The sequence below is a fragment of the Bombina bombina genome, chromosome 1, assembly GCF_027579735.1.
Source record: "Bombina bombina isolate aBomBom1 chromosome 1, aBomBom1.pri, whole genome shotgun sequence".
NCBI lineage: Eukaryota > Metazoa > Chordata > Amphibia > Anura > Bombinatoridae > Bombina > Bombina bombina.
In genome coordinates this window covers 1371508896-1371530649 of record NC_069499.1, presented here as the reverse complement: position 1 = coordinate 1371530649, position 21754 = coordinate 1371508896, and the positions used below count along the sequence as shown (strand labels likewise).

At 40.5% G+C, this 21754-nt stretch overlaps 1 protein-coding gene across 3 annotated transcripts in view; it reads left to right on the top strand.

The window, feature by feature from the left end:
* Positions 1-21754, top strand: part of LOC128650371 (mothers against decapentaplegic homolog 4) — a 218923-nt gene that overhangs the window by 55564 nt on the left and 141605 nt on the right. For all 3 annotated transcript variants that reach the window (XM_053704283.1, XM_053704276.1, XM_053704290.1), the window contains exon 3: positions 2826-3000. In XM_053704283.1, the coding sequence (XP_053560258.1) occupies positions 2826-3000 (175 nt within the window). The remainder of the gene's footprint in view (positions 1-2825; positions 3001-21754) is intronic.

The window sequence follows — 21754 nt, the reverse complement described above, 5'->3', positions numbered from 1 at the left end:
TAATGAGAGCTAGCTGAACATCTTCTTCTCCTCCGAAGCGCCATCATATTCAGCAGCGCTGTCCATGGCAGAGGTATTTAGGATGGATTGAAGGGGGGAGAGGCGGGAAAGAGGAAGGCCAGTAAGTAGGTTATGCAGTAGTCAAGTCGAGAAATAACAATGGAGTGGATTATTTGCTTTGTGGTGTTAGCGTACAGAAAAGGTTGAATCTTGGAAATGATCCTTAGATGGTTGCGCAGGATGTAGAAAGCGATTGGATATGGGGGAGGGGCGAAGGATAGATTTGAATCAAGTGTAACTCCGAGGCAGCGGACTTGGGGCTATGGGGGAATGGAGATGCTGTCAACAGGGCTAGAGAAGTCACAAGTTGGCGTAGAGCTTGAGGGGGGGATAAGAAGGAGCTCAGTCTTGGACATGTTAATCTTTAGGTGGTGAGAGGCCATACAGGAAGAAATACCAGATAAGCAGTCGCTGACATGAGAAAGGACAGAGGGAGAGAGAGCAAGGGTGGATAGGTAGATCTGGGTGTCATCAGCATAGAGGTGATATTTGAAGCCATAACTGTTAAGTTTACCCAGCGAAGAAGTATAAATGGAGAAGAGTAGAGGACCCAGAACAGATCCTTGAGGTACTCCAACAGACAGAGGCATTGGAGAGGAGGAGTTGCCGGCAAATGACACAAAAATAGACCTGTGAGAAAGATAAGAGTGAATCCAGGAAAGAGCAGTGTCACAGAGGCCAAAAGAGCTAAGGGTCTGTAGGAGGAGGGGGTGGTCAACTGTGTCGAAGGCAGCTGACAGGTCAAGTAAGATGAGTATATAGTAGTGGCCAATATTTTTAGCAGAGAGAAGATAGTAACCTTGGTAAGGGCAGTCTCAGTTCAGTGTTTGGGGCGGAATCCGTATTGCAGGGGGGTCAAGCAAGGAGTTGGCGGACTGGAAGTGGGTTAGGCGATTGTAAACTAGTTTTTCAAGGAGTTTTGATGTTAATGGAAGCAATTATATGGGGCGGTAGCTTTCAGGATAATTAGGGTCAAGGGAGGGTTTTTTGAGTATGGGAGTGACTTTTGCATGTTTGAAAGAAGATGGGAATGAGCCGGTAGAGAGAGAGAGGTTGAAGATGAGGGTAAGAGCAGGAGTGAGGGTGAAAGATAGGGAGGGTATTAGATGGGAAGGGATAGGGTCGAGCGTGTAGGTAGTGAGGCGTGAGGAAGATAGTAAGGAGGAAACTTAATTTTTAGTGGCTGGATGGAAGATGCAGAGGGAGTAACTGTGTCTGTTGTTGGAATATTGCAGGTTGGTGCTGGGATGTTGCTTCGGATAGAATGTGTTTTGTTTAAAAAGTAGTCTGTCAGGTCTTGAGCACTAAAGACAGATGAGGGGGGTGGAGCAGGAGGGTAGAGGAGAGAGTTAAAGGTGGAGAAGAGTCGTTTAGGGTTTGAGGAAAGAGTAGATAGAAGAGAAGTAGGTTTGCTTGGCTAAGTGAAGGGCAGAAGTGTATGAACGAAGAATAAACTTAGTGTATGAAGTCAGGTTTAGAGTGAGTTTTCCTCCAGACACGCTCAGTAGTACAGGAGCATTTTTGCAAAAAGCATGTTTGCTGAGAGTGCCAGGGCTGCAACTTACGGCGTGATGATTTGCGCAGCTGGGGAGAGGCAAGTGTGTCTAGTGCCAAGAAGACGGTTTTGTTATAGTGGGCTGTTGCGAGATCAGGGCAGGTTATAGTGGAATTGTAATGGAGGAGATCTTGAATAATTTTTGAAAATTGGAGCGGATCCACAGCATGTAGATTACAGGTGTGGGATGGAGGAGAGGGTTTAGCTGTTGCATTAATATTATAGGTGAACATATCTGGTAAGCCAATGCAAATTTGCATGCTGGAACCAATCACAAGCTAGTTTCTAGTAGGTAGGCTCAGGAACATCGGTGCACTAAGTATATTCTTCAGCAAAGGAAACCAAGAAAACAAATCAAATTTGATGAGTAAATTGGAAAGTTGTTTAAAATGTCATCCTCCATTTCAATCATAAAACTTAAATTTCTGCTTTACAGTCCCTTTTTTTAAATGTATTATATTATCATGTATAATTATTTTATTTGTACATTTTCTTTTGGGTTGGCATCTTGTTTAGTAGTTTTAGTTAGATTTTTTTATAAAATACATTTTATGCATTGCTTACTTATATATTAAAAAAAAAAAGTTCACTTTGTGATCATATATGAAAGTAGCATCATATTGTGTCATTTTTATATAACGGCCTCATTTTTCTTGCTGCACCTTCATAAACTATTAATTAAAAATGTTCTTGATTCAGATCGAGCATGCAGTGTTAAACAATTTTCCATTTTACTTCTATTTTCAAATTTGCTTCATTCTCTTATCATCCTTAGTTAAAGGGCAGCAATGCATTACTGGGAGCTAGCGGAACACGAGTGAGTCAATGATAGGAGGCATAAATGTACAGCCACCAATTACCTGCTGGCTCTCTGCTTGAGCTCCTAAGCCTACCTAGGTATGCCTTTCAGCTAAAGCCATCAAGAGAACAAAGCAAATGATATAATAGAGAACATTATATAAAATTGCATGCTCCATCTGAGTTGTGAAAGTTTAATTTTGACTTTACTGTCATATTAATATTTGTTCTCCTGTTGCTACCTTTATAGTTGGCTTCTAAATATGGAGTGATTGTCATCATCATCTTTAGTGCAATTCTATTATATGGTTAGCTTTGGCACAGACCCAAATGTATAGAATACAGCCTATCCCTATGTGCAGACATTTTTATATATATAACTTGGTAAGGGTTGCCTGTTTTTTCCCTGCAGGTGGCAGGCAGGAAGGGGTTCCCTCATGTTATTTACGCCCGGCTCTGGCGCTGGCCTGATTTGCACAAGAATGAGCTTAAACATGTGAAATTTTGCCAATTTGCCTTTGATCTGAAGTATGACAGTGTCTGTGTGAACCCGTATCATTATGAGAGGGTGGTTTCTCCTGGAATTGGTGAGTGATCTTGAAGCACAGCTATAGCCAGATCATACTTCAAACTTACTAACCAACAGAGATTAAAATACATGTGAAACTTATAAATGGTGTTGAACATGTATATTGGAGTATAGAATTGACACATTTATCCCTAAATTAAAAGTCCATAATAAACGTGCTAATTCTATATGTCAATATTATATCTTTTCCTATATAAAACACACTAACATATTTTTTATAAACAAGTGATTAAAATAAAAAAAGTACATGTTTTTTTTTGTAAAATAGTCTCATGCCGAGGTATTCATAAACGCACCAGAAATGGGTGTTTTTTTCTTCTGTATCCCTGTCCAATCAGCTTAGACTTGTTGTTCAGACACTGGAGTGTGCATGCACTAGATTAGCACAATGAAGCACTAATAGAAGGAACGCTGACTGACTCACAGAGAAACTATTATCCCTTAGCAACGTTTATACCAGCTCTGCTTGCATGTCAGTACCTCAGCAAAACTTTATTTTCCAACATAGCAATTTTAGAATTAAAAGGTAATATGTATTTTTTTCATAAAGGTGGTGAGTGTCCACAATCCATTACTCCTGGGAATTATACTCCTGGCCACTAGGAGGAGGCAAAGATTCCCAAAACTCCTAGAGCTCTTAAAACCCCTCCCACCTTACTAGTTTTATCTTTGCCTTTGCAAAAGGAATGTGAAGAAGGGAAGTGTTCCAGTTTTTGAGAAGGGTTCTCAGACTGTTTTGAGGCCCAGTTTCCCCTTAGAGCTAATGTTTGGACAGAGTGAAGTTTTTGGAGTATGAGTAGTGGCACAAAGACTACCTATTGGAGTTAGTCACAGGCTTGCCACAAGTGTCGCATATGACTGGTCCCTGGCTTCCTCCTGTTGGTTCTGCATTATACTTCACATATTTAGATCCTCTGCTGTCATGTGTACAGCACTAGGTTGATTATCTACTGGAAGAAGTTCTTCTATGCTTATGTTAAGTCCAGTAGTGTGGGTGCCTATCAGGTAAGTGTGGGGGTTGTTGTTTGGCACCTACCTAGTCTGTAGGCTATTAGTAGGTAGTCACCTATGGGTATATTATAGCCTGGGGAACATTATGTCTGTCATTATATATGCCATGGGTATAATAATACCTTATTTATCCTATGTAGGCGTGGAGATATATATATATATATATATATATATATATATATATATATATATATATATATATATATATATATATATATATATATTCATTGGCTCACCCATGTGTTCAGTTAGAAACCAGTAGTGCATTGCTGCTCCTTCAACAAATAATACCAAGAGAACAAAGAAAATTTGATTATATAAGTAAACTGGAAAGTTGTTTAAAATTGTATGTTCTATCTAAATCATGAAATATATTTTTTTGGGGGGGTTTTATGTCCCTTTAAGCCTCTGGTGAGGGGGGGTAAGATTTTCATTACTTCCAATAGTTTTTATTTGGGTATAAGGTTACTTTGCTTATCCTGCCTTTTATTTTTAAATCATTGGGGGGGGGGGGATATTTACTCATTACCTGCCTGTTAATCTTTATTTTCATTATGGAGCATACTGGTCCTGTTACCTCAGAAGCTAGATCCTCTGTACACTTTCCTACTATTAAGTATATTTTTATGCAAGCCGGTTGATATAAATCCCCCCCCTGCTTAGCTTTACAAATCATGTGCGGATCATATTTTGCATTCTAATCAGTCCAATGCTGCTGTTGTGTCTAATGGTATCTGTCTTCCCTCTGTTTTTCACAGACAAGTTCTTCAGATTTTGCTGCATGATTAGAAATTGTGTATGCTTTACTATATCTGAGGTGTTGGTGGCCATGTAAGTGTAAGAAGGTGGTTACTGTTAAGCTAAAAGGGGGATTTTCTGATTTGAGTAAGTCTCTAAGCTTTATGTTTCAGGTCTTTGTTCTTCTGATTTATCCTCGGGGGGGGGGGGGGTAGTGTTTTCAGATGATCAGGAGTCTCTGATCAGGAAACTGAATTCTCCCTTTTTTTTTTTTTTTTCTTTAGCTGGAACACCTTTGTTCTCTTTCAAGAGAAGTGTTATGTATGTAGGGGTTTAGGAGTCTAAGGTTTCTGAGGATAAGTCTGTTAAATAGCTGAATATATTTTTTAACCCCTCTGTTAAGTCACCTGAAGTAGTTTTTATTCCTGATAATATCTCTGAGATCATTTCTAAGGAGTGGTTTAAGCATGGTATCCCTTTTTATCCTGCTAAAAGACTTGAAAGGATTTCCTTTGCCTGCTTCTAATTTACAGCTTTGTGAAACTATGCCTAAGGTAGATGTGGCTATTTCTAAACCTACTACTATTCCTCTTGAGGATAGTACCTTTTTTAGAGACCCTATGGATAGGAAATTAGAGACTTTTCATCGAAAGGCCTTTTTTTGCAAGCAGATTTTTCCTTTAGACCAGCAATTATTGCTTGCATTGCTGTAGCCTCTACCCTTTGGTGTGAGGGTTTATCTGAACTGTTTTCTGTGCAGTCTGCTGGTAAATAGGTTTCAAATTCATTTAAACTCTTGAAGATAGTTAATGCTTTAATTTATGTTGCTGTTGTTAATATTCAGATCAATGCTAAATTATGGCAATAGCATTTCTGACTAGGAGGGCCTTGTGGTTGAAATCATAATCTGGATGATGGATTATTTCTATGGTTACGGGGGGGGGGGGAATGGAGCCTTTTTTCATCGGGATAAGAAGTCTAAGGGTAAATCTAGGTCTTCTAACAGTTTGTTCCTTACGTCAATCTAAAAACCAGAATTCCTCCACTTCATTCCATAAACAGGGTTCTTCCATTTTTTTCTTGGAAGCCAAACCATAATTGGAAAAGGTTCTAACAGTCTAAAAAGCCTCTTTCCACTACCAAGTCTGCCTGAAGGTATGACCCCTGATCCAGATCTTCTGGTAGGGGGCAGATTATGCCTTTTTTTAGGGGCTTGGTTTCATTCTGTTCAAGATCCATGGGTTCTGAACATTATTTCCCTAGGATACAGAATAGGTTTCAGATCAAGGCCTCCCAGGGGAAGGTTTCTTTTGTCTTCTGTTCATAAGAATCCTGTGAAGGCAAGAGCCCTGATTTTAGATGTGCATTCTATGGGTTGAATAGTTCCAGTTCTAGAATCAGAACAGGGTTAAGGATTTTTTTCCAACCTCTTTATTGTTCCCAAAATAGAAGGAACTTGCTGACCTGTTCTGTATTTGAAAACTAAACAAGTTTCTCAGGGTTCTTTCTTTAAAGATGGAAAACTATTTGGACTATTCTTGCTCTTTTTCATCAATGAAGTTCGTTTCCTCTATAGCTCTCAAGAATGCAATGCTTATTTTCATATCCATATTCACAGGGATTATCATTATTTTCTAAAGTTTGCTTTCCTAGTCAAGCATTTTCAGTTTGTTGCTCTTCCGTTTGGTATGGCTACCGCTCCTAAAACCTTTATAAGGGTTCTGGGGACTCGTATCTATGATGAGAGCTCAGGGTGTTTCGCTGGTTCCTTACCTGGATGATATTTTGGTACAGGTTCCATCTTTACATTTAGCAGTATCTTATACCAACATACTTTTGTTGTTTCTACAAGAGTATGTTTGGAAAGTAAACTTTCCAGAGAGTTCTCTTTCCTTTTAGTCCAGGATTACTTTTCTGGATGTAATCAACTATATGACACTTTTTGACAGAACAGAGAAGGCTGAACTTACACTCGGCTTGTGTAAATCTTCAGTCAGTCCCTTCTCCTTCTGTAGCACTTTGTATGGAGGTTTTAGGTCTGATGATAGCAGCCACAGATGCAATTCCTTTCGCTCTGTTTCACATGAGGCCTCTTCTGCTTTGTATGCTTCATCAGTGGTGCAGGGATTACACTCAATTGGCTCAGAAGATTCTTCTGGATGCCAAAACAAGTATCCTTTTCCTGACAGATCAATGATTCATCTATTGTTCTTGGGGCATATTTTTTCCGTCCAAATTGGACCATGATCTCGACAGATGCAAGGCTTTCAGGTTGGGGTACAGTCTGGAGGTCCTAGAGAGCACAGGAAGTTTGGTTACTATGGGAGGCTAAGTTGCCTTATATATTCTTGAACTCCGTCTAATTTTGAGGGCCCAGCAGTTTTGGCCTCTTTTGAAAGAAGAGGCTTGTTTCTGTGTTTCCAGTCAGACAATGTCACAGATCTGTGTTTCCAGTCAGACAATGTCACAGCAGTGGCTTACAACAGTCATCAAGGGGGAAATCACAGTTCCCTGGCATGAGAGAGGTTTGCTGAATTGTCACTGTTTGTGGTGATGCTGTGGGTGGTGTGGGAGGAAAGTAGGGAGGCGGGCACGCCGCATATTGCAGGAGGGTTGAGGAGGGGAGGAAAAGTGGGGATTCTTTACCTACATGAGAGGGGGTCCTTCATACAATCAGGGGGAGGGGAATCCCTACACTACACAATTTTATTTTTTAATAAATAATAATAAAAAAATCCTTCAAACTGGGACTGAAAGACAGCTGCCAATATCAAAGATGGCAGCACCTAGTGAGAGGGGGGAGTGTTAGAGAACTGTTTGGGGGGAGATCATGGAGGTGGGTGAGGGTTCCCTACACTACAGCAATAAAAATAATTATATATATATATATATATATATATATATATATATATATATATATATATATATATATATATATATATATATATATATATATATATATATATTGGAAAAAAATAACAAACCCTCAGTCAAAACGGCATACTGACAGACTGTCTGACAGTACCTAAGATGTTAGTGACCAGTGGGGTAGTGTGGGAGGGAAGGGAGCTGTTAGTGATTAGGTAGGGATCAGGTGTGGGAGGTGTCAGGTGGGAGGATCATCTCTAAACTACAGCTAAATATAACTATATTTCTCCAACATTGGTGTGTCTGGTCCACGGCGTCATCCTTACTTGTGGGAATATCTCTTCCCCAACAGGAAATGGCAAAGAGTCCCAGCAAAGCTGGCCATATAGTCCCTCCTAGGCTCCGCCCACCCCAGTCATTCGACCGACGGACAGGAGGAAAAATGTAGGAGAAACCATATGGTACCGTGGTGACTGTAGTTAGAGAAAATAATTCATCAGACCTGATTAAAAAAACCAGGGCGGGCCGTGGACCGGACACACCGTTGGAGAAAGTAATTTATCAGGTAAGCATAAATTCTGTTTTCTCCAACATTGGTGTGTCCGGTCCACGGCGTCATCCTTACTTGTGGGAACCAATACCAAAGCTTTAGGACACGGATGAAGGGAGGGAGCAAATCAGGTTATAATGCTGGAAGGCTGTCATTTCCCCTCATGGGGACCGGTAAGCCATTTTCTTAGTCTCAAACAGAATAAAGGGCTTAATATGGGCTATAAAACTGGTAGACACTTTTATGGGCTAAATCGATTGCTTTATTTGGACATTTTATACATGTTTATGCTGATAATTCACACTTATAAACTTGGGGAACGTTTTTTAACGTCAGGCATTATGTTAGACACCTTTTCCAGTCTGGAAGGGCCTTCCCAGTTGTAGGCTGAGCCTCATTTTCGCGCCATTACTGCACAGTTGTTTTTGAGTGCAAGACATGCAGATGCATGTGTGAGGACCTGAAAGTAGTTGGAAAAGTTCCTAGAAGGCGTCATTTGGTATCGTATTCCCCTCTGGGCTTGGTAAAGTCACAGCAAAGGCTGTAGCTGGGACTGTATAGGGGTTAAATCTGTAACCGGCTCCGGTTTCGTTATTTTAAGGGTTAAAGCTCTGAAAATTGGTGTGCAATACTTTTAATGCTTTAAGACACTGTGGTGAAATTTTGGTAAATTTTTAACAATTCCTTCATATATTTTCACATATTGAGTAATAAAGTGTGCTCTGTTTAAAATTTAAAGAGACAGTAACGGTTTTGTTTTAAAACGGTTTTTGTGCTTTATTGACAAGTTTAAGCCTGTTTAACATGTCTGTGCCTTCAGATAAGCTATGTTCTATATGTATGAAAGCCAATGTGTCTCCCCCTTCAAAATTGTGTGATAATTGTGCCATAGCGTCCAAACAAAGTAAGGACAGTACTGCCACAAATAATGAAATTGCCCAAGATGATTCCTCAGATGAAGGGAGTAGACATGGTTCTACATCATCTCCTTCTGTGTCTACGCCAGTTTTGCCCATGCAGGAGGCCCCTAGTACTTCTAGCGCGCCAATGCTTATTACCATGCAACAATTGACGGCTGTAATGGATAACTCCATAGCAAATATTTTATCCAAAATGCCTGCATATCAGAGAAAGCGCGATTGCTCTGTTTTAAACACTGAAGAGCAGGAGGGCGCTGATGATAATTGTTCTGTCATACCCTCACACCAATCTGAAGGGGCCATGAGGGAGGTTTTGTCAGATGGGGAAATTTCAGATTCAGGAAAAATTTCTCAACAGGCTGAACCTGATGTTGTGACATTTAAATTTAAATTAGAACATCTCCGCGCACTGCTTAAGGAGGTGTTATCTACTCTGGATGATTGTGACAACTTGGTCATTCCAGAAAAATTATGCAAGATGGACAAGTTCCTAGAGGTTCCGGTGCACCCCAACGCTTTTCCTATACCCAAGCGGGTGGCGGACATAGTGAATAAGGAGTGGGAGAAGCCTGGCATACCTTTTGTTCCCCCTCCTATATTTAAGAAATTATTTCCTATGGTCGACCCCAGAAAGGACTTATGGCAGACAGTCCCTAAGGTCGAGGGGGCAGTTTCTACTCTAAACAAGCGCACTACTATTCCTATCGAAGATAGTTGTGCTTTCAAAGATCCTATGGATAAAAAATTGGAAGGTTTGCTTAAAAAGATTTTTGTACAGCAGGGTTACCTTCTACAACCCATTTCGTGCATTGTTCCTGTCACTACAGCAGCGTGGTTCTGGTTCGAGGAACTAGAAAAGTCGCTCAGTAGAGAGACTCCATATGAGGAGGTTATGGACAGAGTTCACGCACTTAAGTTGGCTAACTTTTATTTTAGATGCCGCTTTGCAATTAGCTAGATTAGCGGCAAAAAATTCAGGGTTTGCAATTGTGGCGCGCAGAGCGCTTTGGCTAAAGTCTTGGTCAGCGGATGTATCATCCAAGACAAAATTGCTTAACATCCCCTTCAAGGGTAAAACTCTCTTTGGACCAGAATTGAAAGAGATTATCTCAGACATCACTGGGGGAAAGGGCCATGCCCTCCCACAAGATAGGCCTTTCAAGGCCAAGAATAAGTCTAATTTTCGTTCCTTTCGTAATTTCAGGAACGGACCGGCCTCTAATTCTGCATCCTCTAAGCAAGAGGGTAATGCCTCACAGTCCAAATCCGCCTGGAAACCGATGCAAGGCTGGAACAAGGGTAAGCAGACCAAGAAGCCTGCTACCGCTAACAAAACAGCATGAAGGAGTAGCCCCCGATCCAGGACCGGATCTAGTGGGGGGCAGACTCTCTCTCTTTGCTCAGGCTTGGGCAAGAGATGTTCAGGATCCCTGGACGCTAGAAATAGTTTCTCAGGGTTATCTTCTGGAATTCAAGGAACTACCCCCAAGGGGAAGGTTCCACATGTCTCACTTATCCTCAAACCAAATAAAGAGACAGGCGTTCTTACATTGTGTAGAAGACCTGCTAAAGATGGGAGTGATACACCCAGTTCCAATGACGGAACAAGGAATGGGATTTTACTCAAATCTGTTTGTAGTTCCCAAAAAAGAGGGAACCTTCAGACCAATTCTGGATTTAAAGATCCTAAACAAATTTCTCAGGGTACCATCGTTCAAAATGGAAACCATTCGAACGATTCTACCCACTATCCAGGAAGGTCAATTTATGACTACCGTGGATCTAAAGGATGCGTACCTACATATTCCTATCCACAAAGAACATCATCAGTTCCTAAGGTTCGCCTTTCTGGACAAACATTACCAGTTTGTGGCCCTCCCATTCGGATTAGCCACTTCTCCAAGGATTTTCACAAAGGTACTCGGGTCCCTTCTAGCGGTTCTAAGACCGAGGGGCATTGCAGTAGTACCATACTTGGACGACATTCTAATACAAGCGTCGTCCCTTTCAAAGGCAAAGGCTCATACAGACATCGTTCTGGCCTTTCTCAGATCTCACGGATGGAAGGTGAACATAGAAAAAAGTTCTCTGTCTCCGTCAACAAGAGTTCCCTTCCTGGGAACAATAATAGATTCCTTAGAAATGAGGATCTTTCTGACAGATGTCAGAAAGTCAAAACTTCTAAGCGCTTGTCAAGTTCTTCATTCTGTTCCACGTCCTTCCATAGCTTAGTGCATGGAAGTAGTAGGGTTGATGGTTGCAGCAATGGACATAGTTCCTTTTGCGCGAATTCATCTAAGACCATTACAACTGTGCATGCTGAAACAGTGGAATGGGGACTATACAGACTTGTCTCCAGTGATTCAAGTAGATCAGAAGACCAGAGATTCACTCCGTTGGTGGATATCCCTGGACCACCTATCACAGGGAATGAGCTTCCGCAGACCAGAGTGGGTCATTGTCACGACCGACGCCAGTCTAGTGGGCTGGGGTGCGGTCTGGGAATCCCTGAAAGCTCAGGGACTATGGTCTCGGGAAGAGTCTCTTCTCCCGATAAACATTCTGGAACTAAGAGCGATATTCAATGCTCTCAGGGCTTGGCCTCAGCTTGCAAAGGCCAGATTCATAAGACAACTTGACGACTGTTGCGTATATCAATCATCAGGGGGGAACAAGGAGTTCCCTGGCGATGAAAGAAGTAACCAAAATAATACAATGGGCGGAGAATCACTCCTGCCATCTATCTGCGATCCACATCCCAGGTGTGGAAAACTGGGAAGCGGATTATCTGAGTCAGACATTCCATCCGGGGGAGTGGGAACTCCACCCGGAGATTTTTGCCCAGTTGACTCAATTATGGGGCATTCCAGACATGGATCTGATGGCGTCTCGTCAGAACTTCAAGGTTCCTTGCTACGGGTCCAGATCCAGGGATCCCAAGGCGACTCTAGTGGATGCACTAGTAGCGCCTTGGACCTTCAACCTAGCTTATGTGTTCCCACCGTTTCCTCTCATTCCCAGGCTGGTAGCCAGGATCAAACAGGAGAGGGTCTCGGTGATCTTGATAGCTCCTGCGTGGCCACGCAGGACTTGGTATGCAGACCTGGTGAATATGTCATCGGTTCCACCATGGAAGCTACCTTTGAGACAGGACCTTCTTGTTCAGGGTCCATTCGAACATCCAAATCTGGTCTCCCTCCAGCTGACGGCTTGGAGATTGAACGCTTGATTCTATCAAAGCGTGGGTTTTCAGATTCGGTGATTGATACTCTGGTTCAGGCCAGAAAACCGGTAACTAGAAAGATTTACCATAAAATATGGAAAAGATATATCTGCTGGTGTGAATCCAAGGGATTCCCTTGGAATAAGGTAAAAATTCCTAAGATTCTTTCCTTTCTGCAAGAAGGTTTGGATAAAGGATTATCTGCGAGTTCTCTAAAGGGAAAGATTTCTGCTTTATCTGTCTTACTACACAAACTACTGGCAGCTATGCCAGATGTTCAAACATTTGTTCAGGCTCTGGTTAGGATCAAGCCTGTTTACAGACCTTTGACTCCTCCCTGGAGTTTAAATCTAGTTCTTTCAGTTCTTCAAGGGGTTCCGTTTGAACCTCTACATTCCATAGATATTAAGTTGTTATCTTGGAAAGTTTTGTTTTTGGTTGCTATTTCTTCTGCTAGAAGAGTTTTAGAGTTATCTGCTCTGCAGTGTTCTCCGCCCTATCTGGTGTTCCATGCAGATAAGGTGGTTTTGCGTACTAAGCCTGGTTTTCTTCCAAAGGTTGTTTCTAACAAAAATATTAACCAGGAGATAGTTGTACCTTCTTTGTGTCCGAATCCAGTTTCAAAGAAGGAACGTTTGTTACACAATTTGGACGTAGTCCGTGCTCTAAAATTCTATTTAGAAGCTACAAAAGATTTCAGACAAACATCTTCTCTGTTTGTCGTCTATTCTGGTAAAAGGAGAGGTCAAAAAGCGACTTCTACCTCTCTTTCCTTTTGGCTTAAAAGCATCATCCGATTGGCTTACGAGACTGCCGGACGGCAGCCTCCTGAAAGAATCACAGCTCACTCCACTAGGGCTGTGGCTTCCACATGGGCCTTCAAGAACGAGGCTTCTGTTGATCAGATATGTAAGGCAGCGACTTGGTCTTCACTGCACACTTTTGCCAAATTTTACAAATTTGATACTTTTGCTTCTTCGGAGGCTATTTTTGGGAGAAAGGTTTTGCAAGCCGTGGTGCCTTCCATTTAGGTAACCTGATTTGCTCCCTCCCTTCATCCGTGTCCTAAAGCTTTGGTATTGGTTCCCACAAGTAAGGATGACGCCGTGGACCGGACACACCAATGTTGGAGAAAACAGAATTTATGCTTACCTGATAAATTACTTTCTCCAACGGTGTGTCCGGTCCACGGCCCGCCCTGGTTTTTTAATCAGGTCTGATGAATTATTTTCTCTAACTACAGTCACCACGGTACCATATGGTTTCTCCTACATTTTTCCTCCTGTCCGTCGGTCGAATGACTGGGGTGGGCGGAGCCTAGGAGGGACTATATGGCCAGCTTTGCTGGGACTCTTTGCCATTTCCTGTTGGGGAAGAGATATTCCCACAAGTAAGGATGACGCCGTGGACCGGACACACCGTTGGAGAAAGTAATTTATCAGGTAAGCATAAATTCTGTTTTTGTTTGGAAATAGAAACATCTATGATTATGTTGCTATTTCCAGGATTGAATGCTTTTGATCTTTTTGTCGGCATGGTTTTATTTTAGTGTTATGTAATAAAGAGATTTAAACTTTTTCTATTTTTCAAAAGCCTTGTCATTATTTGTCACCCACAAATACAGTAGATGCCTTTCTCTCTTTTTTTATTTTGAGTCAAATTAGTATATGACTATTTGCACCTTAATATTAATCTATGGTTTTGTGTACTAAAGTTTTTTTGTTGTTGTTTTTTTTAAAGCTAAAATTAACCTTACAAGATAGCTGATTAACGCTTTACTACCAGGAATTTCAAAAGTGTGGTGCGCAGCTGCAATGAGCAGCCTTCTAATTGCCAAAAACAATGGCAAAGCCATGCAACAAAGGGGACCCCAGAAAAGCATTTACAACCATTTGTCTTATGACTGCAATAGTTGTGTGTAAATTTCAGTGAGAAACCCAAAGCTTGTAAAAATGTTAACAATTTGTTTTTTAATATGTTCGTATTTGGCGGCAAAATGGTGGTATAAAATATACCAAAATTGGCCAAGATCAATACGTTCGGTTGTCTACTAAACAAAAATTGTGTTGATAGGTAAAACAAAAAACCAAGGCTCATTTCTGTTTCAATGGAGTGATAGCAAAAATACCAAAAAGTATCTGGTATTTTGGGCATTTTTTTGCTAAAAACTCTTTCTGTCATGTTTCACAGGAAGTTTGCTAAATTTCCAGATACTCAGAATTTTGTCCAGGCCTTAGTCAGGAACCATTTTCTCCTCATGAAATCTTAATTTTGTTTTAAGAGTTTTGAACCTATGCATAATTTGGATATTCAGCTTTGTCCTGAAAGGTCTTGTTTCCTTTGGTTATTTCTTCTGCTAGATGAGTTTCTGAATTGTTTACTCTTCGTTGTGAGCCTCCTTATCTTGTTTTTCATCAAGATAACGCTATTTTGAGAACATTTTTTTTTTACCTAAGGTGGTTTCTTCTGATAACTCCTATCGTGAGATTGATGTTGCCTCTCTTTATCCTAATCCAAAGATTTCTAAGGAGAGGCTTCCCTGTGATTTGGATATGGTCAGAGCTTTGAAGTTCTATTTTCTGGCTACTAAGGATTTTAGACAGTCCTCTAGCTTGTTCATTTTTCTAATTCCAGAAAGAGTCAGAAGGCTACTGCCGTTTGGTTAGCCTCTTGGTTGAAGCTTTTGATTCATAAAGCTTACTTGGAGACAGGTCAGTCTTCTCCTAAACGATTGCTGCCCATTCTCACAGATCAATTGCTACTTTTTGGGCCTTTATGAATAAGGCCTCTGTTGATCAAATTTGCAAGGCAGCTACTTGGTCTTCCTTACATATTGTTTCCAAAGTCGACCATTTTGACGTTTTTGCTTCTTGTGAGGCAGCTTATGCTAGGAAAGTCCTTCACGCTTTAAATATTAGTGTGTGTAGCATGTAGTGCATCCCACACCGGGAGCAGCACATTTTAGTTGTTTTGAGCCATTGATTCTTCAGGTAGCAATGGGTGGGATCAGTGAGCATGAGGTGGTCTCTGATACTTCTTCCCCTTCTGTAGCCCATAATGGGAGAATCCGTCGTCTGAATGGTAATGAGGAATCTGTTTCCAGGATTTCCCATCTCTCGCATATCGCTCCTGCTAATTCACTCTTCTCACGATTAGGGTGAACACCATTCTGTCCTTGGCTTTGTCATCTTTAGTAGAAAACCCTGGGTCGCCCCTGGGTTGTGTGACCTCCTGTACGACCTCATCTATGAGACTCTGTAGCCTCGTTCAAAGGAACTTATTCAACATAATCAGTATCTGTTGATTCCTATTAATAGCATCCGTGTAGTTTACCCTGACCATCTGTGATTTGATGATTGCCTTGCTAGTATGTGGTGGGTGATTACTAGTGGTTTCAAGTAGGGAGTTCCTATCAGTTGGTTTAGTGAAGTGTTGTAGATGATCCTCCATCATTCTTGGTAAGTATGTTTTCCTTTATTAAGACACTCTCAGCTATGGTTTTGCACTTTAAATGTAAAGTTCTAAATATAATGTTTGTACTTATATTTGCCATGATTCAGGTTTATCAGTATATTTCCTTTTTTGCAGACTGTCAGTTTAATTTTGGGAAATGCACATAAAAAAAATAAAAAAATTCTTACCTGAAATTTTTCAAATTGACTTTTTTCTAAATTGCGGGCTGTTAGGCTTGCGGGTGCGCAAAATGCTATAATTTATTGCGTCATTCTTGGCGCAATACTTTTTTGGCTCAAGAATTACGTTTGTTGATGTATTTTCGTAATTTCCGGCGTCTTAGTTGGCGCCGAGAATTTTCACGTAGTTGCGTCATCTATGACGCTCGTGTTTGTTGCAGACGTTTTTGGTGCCAAAAATATTTTGTCAGTTGTGGGCGTCATACTTGGCGCCAGACTTTTGACATTATTTAAGTCTTCATGTATTTTTGCTTCTGGTTTCCAGAGGCTTATTCTGTTGATAATTGAAATTGATCATTTTGCTTTATATGTTATTTTTTCTCTTACATATTGCAAGATGTCTCAATCTGATCCTGTTTCAGAATCCACTATTGGAATCCTGCTGCCTGATGTCGGTTTTGTTGCATTTGTTTTGGCATTTGTTGTAAACTTGTGTTAACTGTTCCTCCGGCTGTAGTTTGTGATAGTTGTCATGACAAACTTTTACATGCAGAAAATATTTCCATTAGTAGTAATTCATTACCTGTTATTCCTTCAACATCTTATGCTCAGGATATTCCTGTTAATGTGAGAGAATTTTTCTAATTCTATTCAGAAGGCTTTGTCTGTCATACCACCTTCTAATAAACGTAAAAGGTCTTTTAAAACTTCTCATAAAATTAATGAATTTTTAAATGACCGACAACATTCTGATTTATCTATCTCTGATGAGGATCTATCTGGTTCAGAAGATTCTGCCTCAGATATTGACACTGACAAATCTTCATACTTTATTTAAAATGGAGTATATTCGTTCCTTATTGAAAGAGGTGTTGATTGCATTAAATATGGAGGAGACTAGTCCTCTTGGTATTAAAACCAGTAAACGTTTAAATTGTTTTTAAACCTCATGTAGTTATTCCAGAGGTTTTTCCAGTTCCTGATGCTATTTCAGATGTAATTTCTAGGGAATGGAATAGACTGGGTACCTCTCTTACTCCTTCTTCAAGGTTTAAGAAACTGTACCCTTTGCCGTCTGATAGATTGGAGTTTTGGGAAAAGATCCCCAAAGTTGATGGAGCCATCTCTACTCTTGCTAAACGTACTACTATTCCTACGGCAGATAGTACTTCTTTTAAAGATCCTTTAGATAGGAAACTTGAATCTTATCTAAGGAAAGCTTATTCATGTTCAGGTCATCTTCTTAGGCCTGCTATTTCTTTGGCTGATGTTGCAGCTGCTTCAACTTTTTGGTTGGAAACCCTAGCGCAACAAGTATCAGATCATAATGTGTATAGCATTGTTAAGTTAATTCAACATGCTAATAATTTCATTTGTGATGCCATTTTTGATATCATCAGAATTGATGTCAGATATAGGTCTTTAGCTATATTAGCTAGAAGAGCTTTATGGCTTAAATCTTGGAATGCTGATATGACTTCTAAATCAACGTTGCTATCTCTCTGTTTCCAAGGTAATAAATTATTTGGTTCTCAGTTGGATTCAATTATTTCAACTGTCACTGGGGGGAAGGGAGCTTTTTTGCCTCAGGATAAAAAATCTAAGGGTAAATTTAAGGCTGCTAACCGTTTTCGTTCCTTTCGACAAAAAAAGGAACAGAAACCTGATCCTTCCCCTAAGGGAACGGTTTCCAATTGGAAGCCTTCTTTAGTTTGGAATAAATCCAAGCCATTTAAAAGATCTAAATCAGCCCCCAAGTCCGCATGAAGGTCCGGCCCTCATTCCTACTCAGCTGGTAGGGGGCAGAATAAAATTCTTCAAGGATGTTTGTTCTGATTCCAATGATTTTGGATTGAATTGATCCATTGTTTCTCAAGGGTACAGAATAGGTTTCAAAGTAAGACCGCCTGTGAGAAGTTTCTCTCACGCATTCCAGTGAACCCAGAAAAGGCTCAGGCTTTCCTGAAGTGTGTTTCAGACTTGGAGGTATCTGGGGTAATTGTGCCAGTTCCTGTTCAGGAATGGGGTCTGGGGTTTTATTCAAATCTGTTCATTGTCCCAAAGAAGGAGAATTCTTTCAGACCACATATGGATCTAAATATTTTGAACCGTTACGTGAGAATTCCAACATTCAAAATGGTCACTATAAGGACTATTCTGCCTTTTGTTCAGCAAGGGCATTATATGTCCACAATAGACTTACAGGATACATCTCTTCATATTCCGATTCATCCAGATCACCATCAGTTTCTGAGATTCTCTTTTTTAGACAAGCATTACCAATTTGTTGCGCTTCCTTTTGGCCTAGCGACAGCTCAAAGGATCTTTTCAAAGGTTCTCGGTGCCCTACTCTCTGTAATAAGAGAGCAGGGTATTGCAGTGTTTCCTTATTTGGACGATATCTTGGTACTTGCTCAGTCTTTACGTTCTGCAGAATCTTAAAACGAATCAACTAGTGTTTCTTCAAAAACATGGTTGGAGGATCAATTTACCAAAAAGTTCTTTGACTCCTCAGACAAGGGTAACCTTTTTAGGTTTCCAAATAGATTCAGTATCCATGACTTTGTCTCTAACAGACAAGAGACGTCTGAAATTGGTTGCAGCTTGTTGGAACCTTCAGTTTCAATCATTCCCTTCAGTAGCTATGTGCATGGAGGTTTTAGGTCTCATGACTGCAGCATCGGACGCGATCCCTTTTGCTCGTTTTCACATGAGACCTCTTCAGCTTTGTATGCTGAATCAATGGTGCAGGGATTATACAAGGATATCACAATTAATATCCTTAAATCCCAATGTTCAACTATCTCTGACTTGGTGGTTAGATCACCATCGTTTAGTTCAGGGGGCCTCTTTTGTTCGTCCAACCTGGACTGTGATCACAACAGATGCGAGTCTTTCAGGTTGGGGAACTGTCTGGGGATCTCTGACAGTGCAGGGGGTTTGGAAATCTCAAGAGGCGAGATTACCAATCAATATTTTGGAACTCCGTGCGATTTTCAGAGCTCTTCAGTTTTGGCCTCTTCTGAAGAGAGAACAGTTTGTTTTCAAACAGACAATGTCACAACCGTGGCATATGTCAATCATCAAGGTGGGACTCACAGTCCTCAAGCTATGAAAGAAGTATCTCAGATACTTGCTTGGGCGGAATCCAGCCCCTGTCTCATTTCTGCGGTCCATATCCCAGGTATAGACAATTGGGAAGCGGATTATCTCAGTCGCCAGACTTTACATCCGGGAGAGTGGTCTCTTCACCCAGATGTGTTTTTTCAGATTGTTCAGATGTGGGGGCTTCCAGAAATAGATCTGATGGCTTCTCATCTAAACAGGAAACTTCCCAGGTATCTGTCCAGGTCCAGGGATCCTCAGGCGGAAGCAGTGGATGCGTTGACACTTCCTTGGAGTTATCAACCTGCTTATATCTTTCCGCCTCTAGTTCTTCTTCAAGAGTGATTTCCAAAATCATAATGGAGCGTTTGTTTGTACTGCTGGTGGCTCCAGCATGGCCACACAGGTTTTGGTATGCGGATCTTGTGCGGATGTCCGGTTGCCAACCTTGGCCACTTCCGTTAATTTTTTGGAATTCATCCACTTCCGTTAAGGCCAGACCTTCTGTCTCAAGGCCCTTTTTTCCATCAGGATCTCAAATCATTAAATTTGAAGGTATGGAAATTGAACGCCTAGTGCTTAGTCATAGAGGTTTCTCTGACTCCGTGATTAATACTATGTTGCAGACTCGTAAATCTGTGTCTAGAAAGATTTATTATCGAGTTTGGAAGTCTTACATTTCATGGTGTTCTTTTCATAAATTCTCTTGGCATTCTTTTAGAATTCCTAGAATTTTACAGTTTCTTCAGGATTGTTTAGATAAGGGTTTGTCTGCAAGTTCCTTGAAAGGACAAATCTCTGCTCTTTTTGTTCTGTTTCACAGAAAAATTGCTATTCTTCCTGATATTGAACTAGAAAAACGTGTGGTTGTAACCAAGTGCTAAGCTATCCCTAAGCTGTGCACAAGAGGGGTCCTAACTAACCCCAAAGGAAGGGTTTGACAGTGACGGTGATGTGTACAGCGCCAAAGGCTGAGGGATAGAGAGTGAAAATACAATTAGGCCACTCAAAGGTGTGGACGATATCAACTAAGTATATAAAAAATGGTCGTGACAGTCTCAACAATGTACGGGGATGTACATCAAGTATAAAATCTATCAACAATAATTTTATTACAGAAATACATATAAAAGTACAATTTAAAATGTATATAAAACAGTAAGAATTATGTTAAATTCATGGATTCATGGATCCATGATAAGACGAAAAAATATATTTAACAAGTTAAAAGAAAAACATATGATGATAAATAGATAGACTTGATTGGTATGCAATATGGCAATGATTTGCAGGGACCGATGATAATGGTTTAAAGGTGTACACGAGGTGTAAAATAATGAATGATGAATTCAAATAATTGAAAAGTTATGAATGATGATATCAATTGATAATTCAGAACAAGATAGTAATGACCACTAGGTCACCAGAGGGCGCTCGTTCGTAACTATTTATAATACCAAATATACATTTTTTACAAACAACTTGTATCACAGCGTATGTTTCTATTGTATCAATGCTAAATCATAAAAACAATCTTACAATGTTAAAAGCAATGGAAAGGGGAACCTCATTAAATGTTGTTCGATTGAAAGTCCGTGATGGAAATGTCCCCGTGTCCACTGGAATATATAAAGTCCTGTGGATACAATTCAATCCCAGGATAGGATCACTTGATCACTTTTTTCTGCTTTTTTGCTCTTCTTTTCGGCTGCACTCTCCAAACCGATCCCAAGTGGAACACGTATTCTCTAAAAAACGAAGACAAAAAGAGAGGCGCACAAATGTGTGTATCGATAGAGATAAAAATAAGCACACACTTCAGAGGATTTGTACACAGGGTACTCACACTTTGGCACAGCACACCAGTGTGCTTGTGGAAGCGGGCTGGCAATCAGAGCTGGCCAGCTTGCTCTCTCCGGCTTCTCTTCAGTTACTGCGGCTCTCCGATAAATGAAATGTCTGGTAGTGGTATGCTCTCATTCAAACTCCAGGCTCAAGTTGGTTAAAATGAACTTAAAACTTTTATTGCACAGAGTTGACAGGCATATAATCATATATAAACAGGTTTAAAATTGCTACGCGTTTCTCGGCCCTCCTGGCCGTTTCATCAGGCATATAAAATAAGATTTAAAACCGGCCGATTTTAAATCTTATTTTATATGCCTGATGAAACGGCCAGGAGGGCCGAGAAACGCGTAGCAATTTTAAACCTGTTTATATATGATTATATGCCTGTCAACTCTGTGCAATAAAAGTTTTAAGTTCATTTTAACCAACTTGAGCCTTGAGTTTGAATGAGAGCATACCACTACCAGACATTTCATTTATCGGAGAGCCGCAGTAACTGAAGAGAAGCCGGAGAGAGCAAGCTGGCCAGCTCTGATTGCCAGCCCGCTTCCACAAGCACACTGGTGTGCTGTGCCAAAGTGTGAGTACCCTGTGTACAAATCCTCTGAAGTGTGTGCTTATTTTTATCTCTATCGATACACACATTTGTGCGCCTCTCTTTTTGTCTTCGTAATTCAGAACAAGGTGGCACAAGCTGTGCAAAAAATGAAAAAGTGGTGAAAAAATGAAGAAATGTAAAAAGATGAAAAATAATGTAAAAAAAAAAAAAATGTAGAAAAAATATATGTATAATAAAAATGGTGATAAAAAGTGACACAATTGATGTGGAACCAACCAAAAATTGGATAAAATAAACG